This window comes from Ictidomys tridecemlineatus, chromosome 1, assembly GCF_052094955.1.
Source record: "Ictidomys tridecemlineatus isolate mIctTri1 chromosome 1, mIctTri1.hap1, whole genome shotgun sequence".
Lineage (NCBI taxonomy): Eukaryota > Metazoa > Chordata > Mammalia > Rodentia > Sciuridae > Ictidomys > Ictidomys tridecemlineatus.
The window spans coordinates 121,219,385-121,235,120 of NC_135477.1; the positions used below are offsets into that span (position 1 = coordinate 121,219,385).

The 15,736-nt window shown below is 39.0% G+C and overlaps 2 protein-coding genes across 13 annotated transcripts in view; both read left to right on the forward strand.

Annotated features, from left to right (window-relative positions):
* LOC101957334 (protocadherin alpha-C2) overlaps positions 1-15,736 on the forward strand; it is a 213,351-nt gene that overhangs the window by 78,757 nt on the left and 118,858 nt on the right. The window contains exon 1 of one of the 12 annotated variants that reach the window (XM_078046518.1): positions 6,624-9,149. The exons of the other annotated variants lie outside the window; for them this stretch is intronic. Within the exon in view, the coding sequence (XP_077902644.1) occupies positions 6,741-9,149 (2,409 nt within the window). The 5' untranslated portion in view covers positions 6,624-6,740. Of the gene's footprint in view, positions 1-6,623; positions 9,150-15,736 lie in introns of those variants that run through there. 12 annotated transcript variants of the gene reach the window in all.
* LOC101956166 (protocadherin alpha-12) lies at positions 4-2,325 on the forward strand. The gene is given in 15 exon segments (XM_021725647.3): positions 4-262; positions 265-792; positions 795-894; positions 897-926; positions 929-1,189; positions 1,192-1,239; positions 1,242-1,295; positions 1,298-1,424; positions 1,426-1,497; positions 1,499-1,627; positions 1,629-1,842; positions 1,845-1,921; positions 1,923-2,171; positions 2,173-2,264; positions 2,267-2,325. Coding segments are annotated over 15 exon segments (2,070 nt in total). The 5' UTR covers positions 4-232.

Sequence of the window (15,736 nt, forward strand, 5' to 3'; positions counted from 1 at the left end):
CCAAAAGAACCTCTCTTCTTTTTGTTGTATTTACATAATCAGTCACATATGTCGATATACACTCAAAAGGTGAAGAAGGAAAATTCTGTCTGAGAACATAGTTACCAACCATTCACGTATAGGGTCAACTCCATATTGACTGGAACGCAGGTCAAGAATTATTAAATAAGTACATAAAGGGTCATAAAAATCTCATGTATGCACTCCTTTAAAACGGCCTTCACTGTCTGCAATGGTGTTTATAGAGTGGAGGACTGATTCCTGCAATTGCTGCTTTGGCTTTTACTCCTGGCAGCCAGGGAAGGGGGAACCGGTCAGCTTCGCTACTCAGTCGCAGAGGAGGCCAAGCACCACACCTTTGTGGGCCGCATCACGCAAGACCTAGGGCTGAAAATAACAAAATTGGTGCCACGCCTGTTCCGGGTGGGGTCCAAGGATCGCAGGGACCTTCTAAAGGTAAATCTGCAGAATGGCATTTTGTTTGTGAATTCTTGGATCGACTGGGAGGAACTGTGCAGATGGAGTGAGGAGTGTAGCATCTACCTGGAGGTGATCCTAGACAGACCGTTTCAGGTTTTCCATGTGGAGGTGGAGGTGAAGGACATTAATGACAACCCACCAGTGCTCAGAGAAAAAAAAACATAAGGTCTGAATCTGCACCTCTGGACACAGTTTCTTCTAGAAGGCGCTTCTGATGCAGATTTTGGCATAAACTCTCTCCTAACTTATACACTAAGTTTAAACGAGCATTTTGCACTTCAAACAACAACAGCAACAATAAAGATAAAAGCACATTGCCTGAGTTAATTCTTCCGAAGTTATTGTACGGAGAGGAAACCCCCGAACTTAATTTATTGCTGATGGTTATTGATGGTGGTAATCCTGAGCTAACAGGATTGTTCAGATTGGAATAACCATCCTGAATGTGATGCCAACGCTCCAGAGTTTGATAAGCCTGGTTATAAAGCAGTATTGTTTGAAAATGTCAGAAATAACACTAGAATAATTCAACTAAATGCTTCGGATCTGGACGAAGGCCTGAATGGGGAAATTTCCTGTGAAATCAGAATGATTTTGCCAGTGAGTGAGAACTGCAAGTTTTCAATTAATCCAGGTACAGGTGAAATTAAAATCCACAGGGAACTAGATTTTGAAGAGAATAATGCTTATGAAATTCATGTTAACGCCATTGAAAAGGAATTCCTTCCATGGTAGGTCACAGCTTGGTCCTGGTGGAAGTTCTGTACCTGAAAATGGTTACTTCACTATCACTGTGAAAGAGGATGCCCAAGGGGGATTAACGAGTCTGACCGTGACTCTGGGGCCAACAGACAGGTCACCTGCTCCTTGTCATCCTACATACCCTTCAAGCTGGTGTCTACACTCGAAAATTACTATTCCCTGGTTCTGGACAGTTCCTTGGACCATATCTGCCTATAAAGTCGTGGTTACTACAAGGGATGAGAGCTCGCCTTCGCTGTGGGTTACCACCAGTGTTCGTGAAGATGGCGGATGTGAACGACAATGCGCCGACTTTTGCGCAACTTGAGTATGCGGTGTTGGTGAAGGAGAACAACCCACCGGCTGCGGACGCACAGGAGAACGCACCTCTGTCGCATTCGCTGGTGGGTGGGCGATTGTATGCTGTCGATCTACGTGTCAGTGCACGCGGAGAGCGACAGTGTGGATGTGCTGCAGCCTCTGGACCATGAAAAGCTTGAGCTGTTGTAGTTTCAGGTGAACGCGCAGGACTCTGGCGTGCCGCCCCTGGGCAGCAAAGTGATGTTGCAGGTATTGGAGTTGAATGAAAATGACAAAGCTCGCTCCCTGAGAAGTCAGGGGCGGGCATCCCGGGTGGCACAGTGAGTCAGCGTGTGCCGCGATCAATGGATGCTGGCTACGTGGTAGCAAAGTACGTGCAGTGGCCCTGGTTCAGGATACAATGCGTGACTATCTTATGAGCTGCTGCCGGCGACTGGTGTCGCGCAAAGCCCGTTCCGCGCGGGGCTGTATACTGGCGAGATTAGCACAAGGCGTGCCCTGGACTAAGCAGACGCGCCAAACAAGCGCCTGTTGGTGCTAGTGAAGGACAATGGCGAGCCCTCACTGACGGCCACTGCCTCAGTGCTTGTGTCTCTCCTGGAGAACAGTCAGGAGCCAAGGAACCGGCAGGTGCTGCAGACCAGAAGATGGTGGTGTAGATGTCAAGGAGTACTTGATTATTACAGTCTACGTGGTGTCCAGCTTCCTTGTGCTCAAGCTGCTGTGTATGCCGTCCTGCGGTGCTTGGTAGAGCCTACCCAGCGCGCATGCCGGCTTGGATAGTGCAAGAGGATGCGCTTCTTCAAGGTGGAGGTCGGGTGGTACTCTCAGGAGGCAGAGGATCACCTAATACTGACCTCTTAGCCTTCAATTCCAGTCTTCAGCCATCTGAAGAAGATTGTTTAAATTCTTCCAGGGAAGTAAGTTATTGATATCATTTATGTATATGTTTCCCTGTAATAACTTGATTTTAGGTTATAACCATATCCTCTTATTCTTTTCTTCATAAAGTTATCCCGTAAACCATGAAATGTCTACTGTTCTCTGGTCTGATCATTCTTTTCTTAAATCTTAAACCACTTATCACTTGTTTACTTTAGTTTCACATAATTTTCATGTATTATCATATTCTAAAATTACATGCATCATTGGAAGATAATGGAAGCCCTATTGAAGTTCATAGAGAGTAATGAAGTTTAAAAGCAATCAATAAGGAATTTTTTATAAATTATCAAAAATTTATAGCAAATTGTCTGCTAATTAAAAGGTTCTCAGCTGAAACACTTTTCCTTCTATTTTTTCATTTCTACATTCAGTAACAACTGTGTACATCTTTACTTATTTTCAGAAACAACATATTTAATTAACAATTATCTCAAGATAAGAGAATATGAAGAAATGTAGAAAGAAAAATAATGAACTTTTCTATACAATTTACATGGATTATTTTGCTTCTGCTGACCTTAATGAACTCTAAATGAGAGAAGCTCATATGTCCCAAATTCTGATGTTGATTAACATACAAAAATTTTCACAATTATATGTCACTTTCTTCATTCCAAATTAGTAGATATGAACTTTGTATAGAATTGTATATAACTCTTTAGTTTTTTGTTTGAAAATTTGATTTGCCATAAGCAATTTTGATAGATGTAAATATCATTAAAGTTAGAAAACCTTTGATTCTACATATGTATCCATCTCAAGCTAAAAGTCAAGATCTTTGTCTTAAATCGTTCTTATTTTGAATATTCATGTGTTATTCAACATTACTTTAGGAAATGAGTTACATAGATATAATGAAGACCATAGATCACCACATCTGAAAATTTCCATTTCTCTTCTTTTTCTTGCTCTCTATGAGTTATTAGCATTGAAAATATAGTATGTTAAATTAAAAACTGACCAGGTGTTTGATAACTCTTAAATTTATTTTTTAATTTGGTCATAAATTTAGGATTTCAGGCAAATTACAAAAATAATTAAAAGAATTCCTAAACTCATTAAACTTGATCCCTTAATTTTTCCTTATGTACTAGGGCCATTAAAATAGCCTCCTTGATCCTCATTCTAATTTCTCTGAAGGCTTAAATTATGACAGTAGAAATGAATCAAAAGAACCATGTACAGGAATTGGGAATATAAGATGTAGCTGTAGAGGATTTGCCTAGCATGTGTCAGGCTCTAGCATGTGCAAGTTTAATTGCCAGTAGTGGAAGTGGAAGGAAAGAACCATGTATATGGTAGCAAGGTAGATGCAGCCAGATGATCAATGACTCAGTATAAATGATGAGAAAGATAAAAGTTGAAGATAACACCCCCTCCCTTTTCAGTTTGGTCAACAGGGAGGATGTGATTGCCCTAAAAAAATATGCAAAACAGAGTTGGAAAAACAGTTCATATATGTTTGATCATGTAAGGAATGGAGAGGAACATTTAAGAAAATGGTATTTTTGAGGTTTCAAGAGAACACTGCTATGGCTGGAAGTATGGATCTGGAATTCAGAGGAAATTATAGAGTAAATGCCTGAGGGAAAAATATAAATCCTTGAAAGGATAAAATCACCAAGAGAGAAACTGAAACATTTAAAAAATAATAATTCCAAAAAAAAAAAAACAATTTAGGTGGATAGTTGTGTTAGTTCCTGGAGCTGCTATAAGAAATGACTGGATGGTACACAACAAAAATCTATTCACTTACAGTTTTGGAGATCTGAAGACCAAAATCAAGGTGTTAGCAGGGCTTATATTCCCTCTGGAAGCTCTAGGGGAATACATCTAGGGAATATATCTGTTCTTTGCTTCTTTAAATTTCTCATGGGTGGTGCCATTCCTTAGCTTGTGGCTATATCATTCCAATCTCTGCCTCCATGGTCACATAGCTTCCTCCTCTTCTCCATGTATTCTCTGTGTACATGTGATTGCACTTAGGGCCCACCTGTATACTCCAGGATACATGTCTCCTTGCAAGATTCTTAATTTAATTACATCATTTGCCTATAAAGTAATATTCAAAAGTTCTGAGTCTTAAGATGTGGGTATATCTTTTTGAGGAACCACCATTCACCCTACTATGGTAGGCCTAAAATCTCAGGGAGAATAGATAGGCAGCTGAGATCAAACTTCAACTAAATTTAGAAATTAGAGGTGAAGGAAAGGAGATAAATAAAAGTTTTTCCCCAGAAGTATCATGTTTAAGTATATATGTTCATATAAATATGTTTTAATAAAAACATATAATACAATTATTTATATATAAATTGATGCATATTTTAGAGATATTTGAGAATTTTTTGTGTGAGAGCAAAGAAGCAAGTAAAGAAGGTGATATGAAAGACAAAACAGGAAGCAAGGGAATGAAGTGAAGATAAAAACACGAAGGAGATGAAAATGGAAAATATTTTTCAGATTATAGGGTTAGCATAAAAAGTGGGGACAGTTTTTTCCTGTGAACTAATAGGGAGAAAAGTAGAGACTACAAGGAAAATTGTTGATATGAGAAGAGAGCAGTGAGTTCACTCTCCTAATAGGAAAATTATCCAAAAGTCAAGCAGTAGGAATGGAGTGGAGAATTGTGAAGAGAGAAGGATAATAATATAAATAATTTCTGAAGGCAATAGGAAGAGTTTATTAGTTAACTTGAGGTCCAGCTGTAGAAAATGTGTAAGTAAACTTCTAGAGAATATAGTCATCATCATTAAATAACTACTTTTTACTGAGGTCAATAGGAAGAATAGAGAAAATGAATAGTTAATTGTGTGTTGGATGCTAAAGAATGTTAGAGAGGAGTAAGATAAACAGGTGACTGATCTTATGATATCTGGAAGGTTATATTTTAAATGGTTGACTATGAATTTTAGTTTATGTGGAGAAATTTGTGAAGCAGTGGAGGGCCAAATAGACAAGAATCATTAGAACTAATCATGAGATTTTCCCATTATGAGAATGAAGTATGTTAGTAGAAGTAATGGAGCTTGAGAGGATGATAAGAGCAAACAAATACCAAATACTCTATATAAAGTTTAAGAGGGGAAAGAGGTACAGAAATCAACCCAGCTGTCATTTCCTACAGAGTTGTGCACAGAAATAAATATCAGAATGATATTTATTAGAAGCTATTATATATTTTTCATTGTGTTATTTGGCCTTGTCCTGGTAATGATAGCAATGGATAAAAGATTCACTTCTTTTCCTTGCTTACGATGTGTTAACACGTTTGTCTTGCTATTGTCACTTACTTGGAAAGTCAGAATCAATTTAAATGGTAGTAAGTTTTTTCTTAGTGATGATGAAATGAGAAAGGGAGGAAAAAAGAAAAAGAAGGTAAGTCTATTGGTTGTAGTTTAAATTCTATTAAATACACAGGAGGCTGGTTCTTAGCATATTTTTGGCTAAGGAAACTTAAAACTTCAAAGTGTTGTTGTATTTAAATGGTCTTGAGTTTACTGTGTATTTGTGCACACACACAAGCTCACACAATTTGACTAAATATTTTCTTTCATATACAAACATTTTACCTACAAGGCACAGTCACATTTAGATGAATTTATAAACATGGTGAAATAATTCAAAATCTGGTGTATCACTTACCAATATCCTTCGCATTCATCTGCTTCCCCCCCCCCTTATGAGAATGTTATATTTCCATTTGGAATCAGTGGAAATTGTATGAGAAGGTCTTGAAAAATATTACAGGAAAAGGAAATTACAACCAAAGCCTACAGGAATATGAGAACTAGAGATCCATTGCTCTCAAGTGAATGTATAATATTCTCCCTTTAAAAGTTCTCCATGGAGGTTTTACACATGAAACAAATTTGTGGAAAAATCGAACACATCAACCAATTGTCAAATAACATCCAATGCTGAGCAGCATACAACGATTTACTGTTTCTGTAAAGGTATATATTTAATCTCAAATTACATATTTGCGGCGAAAAAGTCGGTAAATGTGAGGAAAACGATACCCTACATCAAATGGAAAATATGAAGACCTAGTCATTCTTACACTTACACATTCATGCGCATGGTGTCGCTCTTTACTGAGAATGTTTCTGCGAAGAAAGGCACGGTATCTTCCTCCAGAAAATTCGTCAGGTAGTGGGAAATCCGTTGCGAATTCTCTCGCACTAGAAGCTCATAAAACGGATCCTTGAGAGGAAGTTTTATGTAAGGCATTCTATATACTGTAGATATCTATGAATCCTTATGTGTGTATCATGCTGTTTTCCTTGCAAAGAGACCCGGGAGCCCGGCACCTTCTGTTCTCGCTTCTGCTCCTCACAGACTGGGAGGCCGGGAGCGGTCAGCTCCACTACTCTGTCCCGGAGGAGGCAAAACACGGCACCTTTGTGGGCCGCATCGCGCAGGACCTGGGGCTGGAGATAACAGAATTGGTGCCACGCCTGTTCCGAGTGTCGTCCAAGGACCGCAGGGACCTTCTGGAGGTAAATCTGCAGAATGGCATTTTGTTTGTGAATTCTCGGATCGACCGGGAGGAGCTGTGCGGGCGGAGCGCAGAGTGTAGCATCCATCTGGAGGTGATCGTGGACAGACCGCTGCAGGTTTTTCATGTGGAGGTGGAGGTTAAAGATATTAATGACAACCCGCCAGTATTCCCTGAAAATAACAAAAGCATAAAGATTGCAGAATCTAGACCTCCAGAAACCAGATTTCCACTAGATGGCGCTTCGGATGCAGATATTGGCGCAAACGCTGCCTTGACCTACCGACTGGATCCCAATGATTATTTCACTTTGGATATGCAAAACAATCGTGAACAAACGTCTTCGTTATCACTTGTTTTAAGGAAAACATTAGACAGGGAGACAATTCAGGAACATAGTTTATTACTGACAGCCAGTGATGGCGGTAAACCAGAGCTGACAGGCACAGTTCAGCTGTTGATCATAATTTTGGATGTGAATGACAATGCTCCAGAATTTGATCAATTCGTTTATAAAGTTAAAGTGTTAGAGAATGCACTTAATGGAACACTCCTCATTAAACTAAATGCCACAGATCCTGATGATGGTACTAATGGAGATATAGTTTACTCTTTTAGAAGGCCCGTGTCTCCCTCAGTGGTGTATGCATTTAATATAAATTCCAAAGACGGAGAAGTTAGGACAAAAGGTAAACTGGATTTTGAAGAAAAGAAATTATATGAAATATCCGTGGAGGCAGTTGACCAAGGGAATATTCCAATGACGGGTCATTGTACCCTTTTTGTGGAAGTACTAGATATAAACGATAATGCCCCGGAAGTAACCATCACTACTCTGTCACTTCCCATTAGAGAAGATACACAACCTAGTGCAGTCATCGCCTTGATCAGCGTGTCTGACCTTGACTCTGGTGCCAACGGACAGGTCACCTGCTTTCTGACGCCCAATGTCCCCTTTAAGCTGGTGCCCACCTTCAAGAATTATTATTCGCTGGTGCTGGACAGTGTTCTGGATCGTGAGACTATATCTGACTATAAGCTGGTGGTGACAGCGAGTGACGGGGGCTCGCCTTCGTTGTCGGCCACAGCCAGCGTGTCCGTGGAGGTGGCCGACGTGAACGACAATGCACCAGCGTTCACGGAGACCGAGTACACCGTGTTCGTGAAGGAGAACAACCCACCGGGATTCCACATCTTCACAGTGTCCGCGCGGGACGCGGACGCACGGGAGAACGCGCTAGTGTCCTACTCTCTGGTTGAGCGTCGGGTGGGCGAGCGTGCGCTGTCGAGCTACGTGTCAGTGCACGCAGAGAGCGGCAAGGTGTATGCGCTGCAGCCCTTGGACCATGAGGAGTTGGAGCTGCTGCAATTCCAGGTGACCGCGCGCGACGCTGGCGTGCCATCCCTGAGCAGCAACGTGACGTTACAGGTGTTTGTATTGGACGAGAATGACAACGCGCCCACGCTGCTGCCTCCTCGGGCAGGTGGCTCTATGAGCGAGCTGGTGCCACTGTCAGTAGATGTGGGCCAAGTGGTGGCGAAGGTGCGCGCTGTTGATGCGGATTCGGGCTACAATGCGTGGTTATCTTATGAGCTGCAGACGCTGGCGGGCAGTGTGCGTAGCCCGTTCCGTGTAGGGCTGTATACTGGTGAGATCAGTATCACGCGCTCCCTGGATGAGGTGGACGCGCCACGCCAGCGACTGCTGGTGCTAGTGAAGGACCATGGCGAACCAGCACTGACCGCCACTGCCACAGTGCTGGTGTCACTGGTGGAGAGTGGTCAGGTGTCAAAGGTCTCTTCGCGGTCGTCCACCAGTGCCTCTGGCCCAGAGGCGGCGCTGGTGGATGTCAACGTGTACCTGATCATCGCGATCTGCGCAGTGTCCAGCCTGTTGGTGCTCACGCTGGTGTTGTACATGGCTTTTCGCTGCTCCGCGGTGCCCACGGAGGGCGCGTGCGGCCGTGGGAAGCCCACGCTGGTGTGCTCCAGCGCGGTGGGAAGCTGGTCTTACTCGCAACAGAGGCGACAGAGGGTGTGTTCTGGAGAGGTCCCACCCAAGACCGACTTAATGGCCTTTAGCCCGGGTCTTGCTCCAGTTTTGGGTTCTGCAGAGGAAACATGCCAGGGAGAAGAAGGGCAGGCAGAGTTCTTGAAAGCGGTAAGTTCCTATTTTAAAGAATAGACTTTTTTTTTTTGCATATTTGCTTTTTATTTTTGGTTAAAGAATTTTTGTAAATCCTGGACAATCTGATAATTTTTTTGTCCTTAGATATTAAAATATATACATACATCTTAAGAAATAGTCTTAACTAAATATTTTAGCCTTCTTGACAGTTGTTCATTTAAAATATCTTTAATCCCAATTTTGAGATTGTTTCTTAGGTTACTTTTAATTTCCCTGCTCTTTATCATCTTTAACAATTTGGTTATTAACATTTAGGTTGCATTATTCTTCATAGTGAAACCTGAAGTCACCACAACGAAGTGTCCAAAACTGAAATAATTTGGTTTTGTTGTCCTGTTAATAGTTTTCTGTATTTATTACATATTCACCATTTACAAAAATCCCACGTTTTGAGAACTTAAGCATTTTTTAAAAATGCTGTTTTAATGAGGCTAATCAAAATTTAAATTTTTGAATCTTTTTATTTAATTTACACATATGCCTACATACATGTATTATTTTAAAGTGCTTCATAACTTTTCACGGAAATGCCTCATTTTACAGTTCATTTTTCTTTCTTTTAAATAATTTCTTTTGGCACTCCTTTGTTGTCTTCTAGGCACATCAATGTTTCCCTCTCAGGTATCCCATAACAAGCTCCTTGTGATTTTCCTTTCATATTTTTATTTGTACTCAGATAATTATTCATAAATTTACATTCATGTAGTGATTTTTTTGTTATTGTTTAGTTTTAAATATTTAACACGTTATGTATTTTAGATCTCTTTGTCACAAGACTTTTGGGAAATCTTTTATTTTAATTAGTTATGTATGACAGCAGAATGCATTACAATTTATATTACATGTATAGAGCACAATTTTTCATATCTCTGGTTGTACACAAAGTAGAATCACACCATTTGCATCTTAATACATGTAAGTAGGGTAGTGGTGTACATCTCATTCCACCAACTTTCCTAACTCCATGCTCCCTCCCTTCCCCTCCCTCCCATTTGCTCTATCTAGAGTTGTCTAATCCATCCATGCTCCCTGCCCCAAGCCCATTATGAATCAGCATCCTTATATCAGAGAAAACATTTGGCATTTGGTTTTGCAAATGTGAAACTATTTATAGCTGTGTGGTAATGATAATGTGGACATATCACTACACATTCAGTTATTCACCTGGGGATGAGCAAACACTTTATTTTTAGTGTTCTTTTACAAAGAACTTGTTGTACTATCATTTTATATATTTCCTAAAAACTGATACTTGATTCTCACAGTGGAATTGATCACCAAAGAGTATCAATAATTTAATTTTGAAGTATGTTAATAGGTGGTTTTCCAAAAATTTTGTAGTACTTGAAATTTCCACCAAACTGTTAAGAGCATTCTTTTCATCTTATCTCCAGAAGCAATAGAGGATTTACTTTCTGTTGCTGTGATCAGTCTGAAATATCAAACAAATATTTTATTATTTGTTTTAATTATGCATGACAGTAGAATGCACTTATATACTTTGATGTATCATACATAGATGGATATAATTTCTCATTTTTTCTGAGGATACATATTGTAGAATCACATTAGTCATACAGTCACATACATACATGCAGTAATAATGTCTGTTTCATTCTACTATTTTTCTTATCCCCACATCCCCTGCCTTCCCCTCCTTTCATTTCTCTCTACTTAATCTGAGGTAACTTTTTTTTTGCATTACAATTCTTAATACACATAAATACCACACTTTTTGTAATGCTAAGTATGAAGTCAGCAAATTCCCCCAAAACAAATACCGAATGTTTTCTCTGATATAGGGAGGTTACTCATAGTGGAATTGGGAGGGAGAGCATGGGAGGAATAGATGAATTCTAGATAGGGAAGAGGGGTGGGAGAGAAAGGGAGGGGGCAGGGCATTAACAAGGATGGTGGAATGTGATGGACATCATTGTACAAAATACAAGTATGAAGACTTGAATTGGGTGTCAATATACTTTATATACAAACAGAAGTATCTGTTATTTTAATTTTAAATTCCTATATGTCACCAGTGGAATTGAAAATTTTTTTTATTTTTATTTTTTATTTTTTTTTTATTGTTGGTCGTTCAAAACATTACACAGTTCTTAATACATCATCTTTCACAATTTGATTCAAGTGGGTTATGAACTCCCAACTTTACCCCGTATACAGATTGCTGTTTCACATCAGTTACCCTTCCATTGATTGACATATTGCCTTTCTAGTGTCTGATGTATTCTGCTGTCTGTCCTATTCTCTACTATCCCCCCTCCCCTCCCCTCCCCTCCCCTCCCCTTTTTCATCCCTGTTTAATGTAAATCTTCTTCTCAAGCTCTTCGTCCTTACCCTGTCCTTGTTTACTCCCCTTATATCAAAGGGGTCATTTGGTATTTGTTTTTTAACGATTGACTAGCTTCACTTAGCATAATCTGCTCTAATGCCATCCATTTCCCTCCAAATTCTATGATTTTGTCGTTCCTTAATGCAGAGTAATACTCCATTGTGTATAAATGCCACATTTTTTTATCCATTCATCTATTGAAGGGCATCTAGGCTGATTCCATAATCTTGCTATAGTGAATTGTGCTGCTATGAACATCGTTGTAGCAGTGTCTCTGTAACATGCTCTTATTAGGTCTTTAGGGAATAGACCGAGAAGGGAAATAGCTGGGTCAAATGGTGGTTCCATTCCCAGCTTTCCAAGAAATCTCCATACTGCTTTCCAAATTGGCTGCACCAATTTGCAGTCCCATCAGCAATGAACAAGAGTGCCCTTTTCCCCGCATCCTCTCCAGCACTTATTGTTATTTGACTTCCTAATGGCTGCCAATCTTACTGGAGTGAGGTGGTATCTTAGGGTAGTTTTGATTTGCATTTCTCTAACTGCTAGCGATGGTGAGCATTTTTTCATGTACTTATTGATTGATTGTATGTCCTCCTCTGAGAACTGTCTGTTCAGGTCCTTGGCCCATTTATTGATTGGGTTATTTGTTATCTTATTGTCTAATTTTTTGAGTTCTTTGTATATTCTGGTTATTAGGGCTCTATCTGAAGTGTGTGGATTAAAGATTTGTTCCCAGGATGTAGGCTCCCTGTTTATCTCTCTTATTGTTTCTTTTGCTGAGAAAAAACTTTTTAGTTTGAGTAAGTCCCGTTTGTTGATTCTAGTTGTTAACTCTTGCGCTATGGGTGTCCTATTGAGGAATTTGGGGCCCGATCCCACAGTATGTAGATCATAACCAACTTTTTCTTCTATCAGATGCCGTGTCTCTGATTTAATATCAAGCTCCTCAATCCATTTTGAGTTAACTTTTGTGCATGGCGAGAGATAGGGGTTCAGATTCATTTTGATGCAAATGGATTTCCAGTTTTCCCAGCACCATTTGTTGAAGATGCTATCCTTCCTCCATTGCATGCTTTTAGCCCCTTTATCAAATATAAGATAGTTGTAGTTTTGTGGATTGGTTTCTGTGTCCTCTATTCTGTACCATTGGTCCACCCGCCTGTTTTGGTACCAGTACCATGCTGTTTTTGTTACTATTGCTCTGTAGTATAGTTTGAAGTCTGGTATCGCTATACCGCCTGATTCACACTTCCTGCTTAGCATTGTTTTTGCTATTCTGGGTCTTTTATTATTCCATATGAATTTCATGATTCTTTTATCTATTTCTACAAGAAATTCCATTGGGATTTTGATTGGCATTGCATTGAACTTATAGAGAACTTTTGGTAATATCGCCATTTTGATGATGTTAGTTCTACCTATCCATGAGCAGGGTATATTTTTCCATCTTCTAAGGTCTTCTTCTATATCTTTCTTTAGGGTTCTATAATTTTCATTATATAAATCTTTCACCTCTTTTGTTAGGTTGATTCCCAAGTATTTTATTTTTTGGGGGGATATTGTGAATGGAGTAGTTGTCCTCATTTCCGTTTCAGAGGATTTGTCACTGATATACAGGAATGCCTTTGATTTATGCGTGTTGATCTTATATCCTGCCACTTTGCTGAATTCATTTATTAGCTCTAATAGCTTCTTTGTAGACCCTTTTGGGTCTGCTAGGTATAGGATCATATCATCTGCAAATAGTGATAATTTAAGTTCTTCTTTTCCTATTTTTATGCCTTTAATTTCTTTCGTCTGTCTAATTGCTCTGGCCAGTGTTTCGAGGACTATGTTGAACAGAAGTGGTGAGAGAGGGCATCCCTGTCTTGTACCAGATCTTAGAGGGAATGCCTTCAATTTTTCTCCATTCAGAATGATGCTGGCCTGTGGCTTATCGTAGATTGCTTTTACAATGTTGAGGTATGTTCCTGTTATCCCTAATTTTTCTAGAGTTTTGAACATAAAGGGATGCTGTACTTTGTCAAATGCTTTTTCTGCATCAATCGAGATGATCATATGGTTCTTATTTTTAAGTCTATTGATGTGGTGAATAACATTTATTGATTTCCGTATATTGAACCAGCCTTGCATCCCAGGGATGAATCCTACTTGATCATGATGTATAATTTTTTTGATATGTATTTGAATCCGATTCGCCAGAATTTTATTGAGGATTTTTGTGTCAAGGTTCATTAGAGATATTGGTCTGTAGTTTTCTTTCTTTGAAGTGTCTTTGTCTGGTTTCAGAATCAGGGTGATGTTGGCCTCGTAGAATGAATTTGGAAGTTCTCCCTCTTTTTCTATTTCCTGAAATAGCTTGAAAAGTATTGGTGTTAGTTCCTCTTTAAAGGTTTTGTAAAACTCTGCTGTATACCCATCCGGTCCTGGGCTTTTCTTAGTTGGTAATCTTTTGATGGTTTCTTCTATTTCCTCTATTGTTATTGGTCTGTTTAGGTTGTCTATATCCTCCTGACTCAATCTGGGCAGGTCATAAGACTTAAGGAATTTATCTATGCCTTCACTATCTTCTATTTTATTGGAGTATAAGGATTCAAAATAATTTCTGATTATCTTCTGTATTTCTGAAGTGTCTGTTGTGATATTACCTTTTTCATCCCGTATGTTAGTAATTTGAGTTCTCTCTCTTCTTCTCTTCATTAGCATGGCTAAGGGTCTGTCAATTTTATTTATTTTTTCAAACAACCAACTTTTAGTCTTGTCAATTTTTTCAATTGTTTCTTTTGTTTCAATTTCATTTATTTCAGCTCTGATTTTAATTATTTCTTGCCTTCTACTTCTTTTGCTGTTGTTTTGCTCTTCTTTTTCTAGGATTTTGAGATGAAGTATGAGATCATTTATTTGTTGGTTTTTTCTTTTTTTGAGGAATGAACTCCAAGCAATGAATTTTCCTCTTAGAACTGCTTTCAGTGTGTCCCATAGATTCCGATATGTTGTGTCTGTGTTTTCATTTAACTCTAGGAATTTTTTAATTTCCTCCTTGATGTCTTCTAAAACCCATTGATCATTCAGCAACCTATTGTTCATTCTCCAAGTGATGCTTGATTTTTCCTTCCTTCTTTTATCATTGATTTTCAGTTTTATTCCATTATGATCAGATAAGATGCATGGTATTATCTCTACCCCTTTATATTGTCTAAGAGTTGCCCTGTGACATAATATATGGTCTATTTTTGAGAAGGTTCCATGTGCTGCTGAGAAAAAAGTGTAACTACTTGATTTTGGGTGGTATAGTCTATATATGTCAATTAAGTCTAGGTTGTTAATTGTGTTATTGAGTTCTATAGTTTCTTTATTTAACTTTTGTTTGTAAGATCTGTCCAGTGGTGAGAGAGGTGTGTTGAAGTCTCCCATGATTATTGTATGGTGGTCTATTAGACTCTTGAACTTGAGGAGAGTTTGCTTGATGAACACAGCTGCACCATTATTTGGGGCATATATATTTATGATTGTTATGTCTTGTTGGTGTATGGTTCCCTTGAGCAGTATGAAGTGTCCTTCTTTATCCCTTTTGATTAACTTTGGCTTGAAATCTATTTTATTAGATATGAGTATGGACACTCCTGCTTGTTTCCGCATTCCATATGAGTGGTATGATTTTTCCCAACCTTTCACCTTCAGTCTATGAATATCTTTTTCTATCAGATGCGTCTCCTGTAGGCAGCATATTGTTGGGTCTTCTTTTGTGATCCATTCTACTAGCCTGTGTCTCTTAATTGGTGAATTTAAGCCATTAACATTTAGGGTTATTATTGAGATATGATTTGTTCTTCTAGCCATATTTGTTTATTGATGTTTCTAAATCTGATTTGTTATCCTCTTTGACTATTTTCCCCCCTTTACTGTCCTATCTCCCATTGTTGGTTTTCAATGTTATTTTCCATTTCCTCTTCCTGTAATGTTTTGCCAAGGATTTTTTGAAGAGATGGTTTTCTAGCTGCGAATTCTTTTAACTTTTGTTTATCATGGAAGGTTTTAATTTCATCTTCTATCCTGAAGCTTAATTTCGCCGGATACACGATTCTTGGTTGGAACCCATTTTCTTTCAGTGTTTGAAATATGTTAGTCCAGGATCTTCTAGCTTTCAGGGTCTGTGTTGAGAGATCAGCTGTTATCCTGATTGGTTTGCCCCTAAATGTAATCTGCTTTC